The 5,372-nt window shown below is 44.5% G+C and overlaps 1 protein-coding gene across 1 annotated transcript; it reads right to left on the minus strand.

The window, feature by feature from the left end:
• Positions 1-4,066: 4,066 nt before the first annotated feature.
• LOC138886174 (uncharacterized) lies at positions 4,067-4,609 on the minus strand. The gene has a single exon (XM_070167212.1). It carries the CDS (start codon positions 4,607-4,609, stop codon positions 4,067-4,069), a length of 543 nt encoding a protein of 180 aa, XP_070023313.1.
• Positions 4,610-5,372: the final 763 nt, after the last annotated feature.

The following is a 5,372-nucleotide window of genomic DNA, read 5'->3' on the forward strand; positions in this document are numbered from 1 at the left end:
CTTTCCGTACTTACTTGGTTTTATACAGGTCTCGGACAAGATGCTGTCATGAGGCCTCCGTCCGGGGAGGATGAAGTTCCGCCCCAGCCCTAAAACTGGCGAAGGATAAAAAAAAAGATGAAGGGTCTTGACCTCCGAGGACCTGAAGCCCAAGAAAAGTAAGGCTCATAAGTCGAAGAATGACACCGCCCCTCTGCCTGCTGATGTAGCTCAGCGATTAAGAGAGGAAGAAGATGGACGATGGCTCCGAGCTGGTTGCTCGAGTGAAGAAAAACACAGAGGCCTAAAAGAGCGCTGAGTCGGTGAGGGTTAAAGAGATTCAACCTCGAACCGAAGAGTCTCGAAAGAGGGCCCAAGCAAAGTCCCCGAGTCGTCGGAGGCTGAAGACGCCTCCCGCCGAAATGAACAATCGGTGGGTATGCCTGAAGGGGCTGGCTCGGAGGCCCTTCGAAATGAAGAGAACGCCCCAAGCGACTTGCTCGGGGCAATAGAAATTGGCGATTCGCCGACCCTTCTTACATTTTCTGAGGGGACAATTCAGGAAGCCCGGGCCATGGGGACCCCAGATGTGGAAGGAGACCACAGAGGGGAGAACCTTTTCCGTGGTTGCTTTATAGAAGTTGAAAATGCTACCGACCTGAGTGAGGCATCGAGTCTCTTTGATGAGGCTCAACGACTCCTGAGTCGGGTAAGTCTCAACTCCCCCCATCGATATCTCACTTGTATTTATTTCTTCTTGTCTAATTTTCTTTATTCTTTCTGCATAGGCCTTGGCACTCCATCGGGATGCGTTTTCTAAATCTCGAGTAGAGATGAGTCGACGCGAGGCCAATCTTCGAAGACTCACAAAGGAGAGAAATGCCCTCAAACTTCTAAGCGGGCAAAAGGAAGAGGAGATCAAGGACCTCCGAGCCGAATTGGCCATGTCTCATAAAGAGCAGACCGATCTGATTGAGGAGGTAATGAAAATCTTAGAAGCTCAATGTATCAGTTCGGGGACGATGACTAATACTTCGATTTAACAGGTTCAGCAGAAGGCCGAAAAGATCGAGCAGCTCCGTGAAGAGGTTAACATGATGAGGGCGGAGACCTTGGGGTGGAAACAAAACATAGACCACCTTGCCTCGAAGAAAGATGTTGCTCAAGCCCAGCTGTCACGGTCCAAAGCAAGATTCAAGGCATGAAGGAGGAAAACTTAGCTCGGGCCAAGAAAATAGAGGAGCTCGAGGCTCGGTTGGCCGCTGAACTTGCAATGGCTAAATCTGAGGCAGAAAAGGTAAAGGCTGAAGTGCAGGCAATCGTGGTCGTCTACCGATCTGACGCTGAAGCTGCTCAAGCCCAAGCAAGAAAATCTGCTGAGGCCGCTCAAAATCGAGCTTTTTGGACCGCTAAACATGTCAAGTGCCAGTCTCGAAGAGACTCTTGAGGAGATTCATGCTTGTGGCTTTAACCTTGCTGTCGAGATCGAGAATGCGAAAGAGCTTGAGGCTGAAGCCAAAGCGTTGCCCTCTTCTAATGATGATGATTTTGGGAGCATGAGTGGATCTGAGAGCGGAGGAGATCCTGACGGAGAAGATGTAGCTCCCTAGGAAAGTTAGGCATTTATGGTTTTTCTTATTTGAATTTTTGTGTAGGACCCTGATCGGTCCTTGCAAATATTTTCATATGTATAAAAAATCTCTTTGCTTTCTGACTTGTCTTTGTTTCAATTTCCGCCTTGTGAAAATTCTATTTCGTTCATGCCTTATTTATGAGTACAAGGCTTAGGCAATTTGGTCAAAGTCGGACTAATGTAATCTTTATAATCGAGTGAGTACTTGTTCGAACTCGAAATAGGATGACCCTTAGGTTTTGGTTGAGTGAGTTGACTTCTCGAACTCAAGAATAAAATGGCCCTTAGGCTTTTGAATTAGGACGATATGGCCTTAAAAAGAATGGCTTTTCACCCTTTTAGACTTAGAAAGTTAATCATGTAAAAATTTGTTATGCCTTAACACGAGATAAATTTGTACCCATTAGGGTTTTCGAGGATTAGTGTTATCGAAACCCTTTGCTTCGTTAAGCCTTAGCATGAAATAAGCTCGTTCGGTAGTTCGAACAATTCGGTACCCCTTAGGGTTTTCGAGGGTTGATGTGATCGAAACCCTTTATAAATTTGCTGAGTGTAGCCTTTTAAACCAGTTTTATAAAAATATTTGAAGGCCTATTTTGTTACGAAATTTGGATGTCTCCGAGCCGTGTTGGTTTGGCCGTAGCCTTTGACTTGGGATTTACCTCTTGGGCTTGTTTCCTGGTTATACTTCGAACTTGTTCGAAGTGTCAGTCCCCGAGTGGGGTGGCCGTGGCCTATAAAAATGAGGGTTGCCTTTTTAAGGTCTTATGATCTCAAGATTTTAGTAGTTCAATTACATCAATTTTTCGGACAACATTCCCCTTAGGTAAGTTGTTCGAACTTCAATTGTGATCGGCCCTTAAGCCTGTTTCCACAACAGACCAATAGCAAGAAATTGTAAAGTAAAATTTTCTCTAAGTCATGAAATATTTGGCAAGGAAAAATACTTCTCTCAATAGATTGTACATGTTTGTCTTTAAGTCTCGAGTAATCTACATGGGCACGGTTCGTTTGACCATTTGGACCTTACAAAGTTTTACCTATCGAGACCCTGTTGACAGGAAGTACCTTCCTTATAACAAAATTGACATCCGAGGGTGATTCCCCCCAGTATTCGAGGTTGAATGTAAATAAGCCTCGGATACTGTCGAGTTTCTCTAAGTTAGCACGAACAATGGTTGCCTCATTAAAAAACCTCGCCGGAAAAATCCATTTGGGACAAAAACCAGTCTAAGGGAAAAAGAGTGCAATGCGTGCTTTCAGACCTAAGGACTTTGTGATGAAGGATCCATCGATATCATCGATCGACCACCTATAATCGGTTAGTATACAATATAAATGAAAATGGAAAAAGTCGTACCTTAGCAGTAATATCGTTTGGGGAGTGATATGTTCCAATTGTTTGGTGATTGCTCGTCGTCCATCGTGCCAAGTTTGTAGGATCCTTTTCCAACGATATTGAGGACCTGATACGGTCCTTTCCAGTTCGGGCCAAGTTTTCCTTCATTTGGATCCCGAGTATTAATTGTGACCTTTCTCAAAACTAAGTCCCCGGTTTTAAAGTGTCGAAGATTGGCTCTTCGGTTGTAATACCTCTCGATTCGTTGTTTCTGCGCGGCCATTCGAACGAGGGCGGCTTCTCGCCTTTCATCTAGAAATTCGAGGCTCGTATTCATAGCCTTGTGGTTTGACTCTTCCGTTGCATACCGAAACCTGAAGCTAGGTTCCCCGACTTCGACCGGGATCAGAGCTTCGACACTGTAGACTAAAAAGAACGATATTGCCCCCGTACTGGATTTCAATGTTGTTCGCTACACCCAAAGGAGCTCGGGCAATACTTTTCTCCATTTTCTTTTGGCTTCGTTCAATCTTTTCTTCAGATTTTGGATGACGGTCTTGTTTTCGATTCGGCCTGTCCATTCCCACTAGGATGATACGGTGTTGACATGATCCTTTTTATTTTGTGATCTTCAAAAAACTTCGTCACTTTGCTGCCGATGAATTGCTTTCCATTGTTGCATACGATCTCAGCAGGCATTCTGAATCGGCATATAATGTGATCGCAGATGAAGTCTATAACTTCTTTTTCTCTGACTTTCTCGAAGGCCTGTGCTTCAACCCACTTAGAAAAATAGTCAGTCATAAACAAAATGAATTTAGCTTTACTTGGGGCCGATGGTAGAGGGTCGACGATATCCATCCCCCATTTCATGAACGACCATGGGGACATGACTGAGTGAAGTTGCTCTCCGGGCTGGTGGATCATCGGCGCATACCTTTGACATTTGTCGTTTTTTCGAACAAATTCTTTAGTGTCTTTTTCCATATCAGCCCAATAGTATCCTGCTCTAATGACTTTGTGAACCAATGACTCGGCACTGGAATGATTTCCACAAGTGCCCTCGTAAATTTCTCGTAGAACGTAATCGGTGTCTCCTGGTCCCAAGCATTTTGCTAACGATCATTGAACGTTCTCTTATACAGTGTTCCATTTTCGGCCAAAATGAACCGTGCGACCTTAGTGCGTAGAGTCCTTGATTCTTTAGGATACGATGGAAGCTTCCCGTTCTTTAGGTATTCGATGTACTTATTCCTCCAATCCCAGGTTAGACTTGTGGAGTTTATCTCAGCATGTCCTTCTTCGATTATTGACCTTGAAAGGTGTACGACAGTCCACGAGCTAAGCTCATCATCTTCGATCGACGACCCCAAATTTGCAAGGGCATCAGCATCGCTATTTTGTTCTCGAGGTACGTGTTGTAGGGTCCATTCTTTAAATCGATGTAGAGACACTTGCAATTTGTCCAAGTACCTCTGCATTCGATCTTCTCGAACCTTGAAAGTTCTGTTGACTTGATTTACCACAAGTTGGGAGTCACACTTGGCTTCGATGACCTTCGTTTCCAAGCTCTTAGCTAACTCGAGACCTGCAATCATGGCATCATACTCGGCCTCATTATTAGTTAATTTCAAAGTTTTGATAGACTGTCTAATCATATTATCTGTGGGTGGCTTCAAAACGATGCCTAGCGCCCGGACCCCTTCACGTTTGGAGCGTCGTTCGTGAAGAGGGTCCACACCTCCGATGATGTATCCGATTTTAATAATAGTTCCTTTTAGAAGTCTTCCAAGATTTGAGACTTGATGCCGGTTCGGGGTTGATACTTGATATCCTACCCGCTGATCTCGATGGCCCATTTGGCCAATCGGCCTGAGAGTTCGGGCTTGTGCAAAATGTTGTGAAGGGGTAGGTGGTTACAACACAAATTGGGTGACATTGAAAATATGGTTTTAATTTCCTAGAGGCACTTATTAAAGCAAGCGCTAATTTTTCTAAGTGTGGGTACCAGGTCTCGGCTTCACCTAAGGTCCTACTAACATAATAGACAGGAAATTGCGTACATTGCTTTTCTCGAACTAAGACCCCACTTACCGCTATCTACGAGACCGCTAAATACAAGTAAAGTTGCTCGTTCGCCTTTGGGTGTGAAGCAATGGCGGACTCGACATGTATCGTTTGAGTTCCTCCAAAGTCTGTTGACATTCCAAGGTCCATGCAAAATTGCTTTTTTTCTTAAGCAGTAAGATGAACCGATGGATCCTATCTGAGGACCTCGAAATAAATCGACCCAGGGCGGCTATGCGTCCTGTTAACCTTCAGCCTTGACATTGTCAACAACTGTGATGTCTTCAATTGCCTTAATTTTATCGGGGTTAATTTCGATCACCTGATTTGATACCATAAAGCCGAGGAACTTGC

Source organism: Nicotiana sylvestris, chromosome 2, assembly GCF_000393655.2.
Source record: "Nicotiana sylvestris chromosome 2, ASM39365v2, whole genome shotgun sequence".
In the NCBI taxonomy this organism is placed as follows: domain Eukaryota; kingdom Viridiplantae; phylum Streptophyta; class Magnoliopsida; order Solanales; family Solanaceae; genus Nicotiana; species Nicotiana sylvestris.

What these genes read in the sequence shown, in the direction of transcription:
- LOC138886174 (XM_070167212.1), bottom strand. Translation starts at nt 4,609, where the DNA reads ATGATTAGACAGTCTATCAAAACTTTGAAATTAACTAATAATGAGGCC.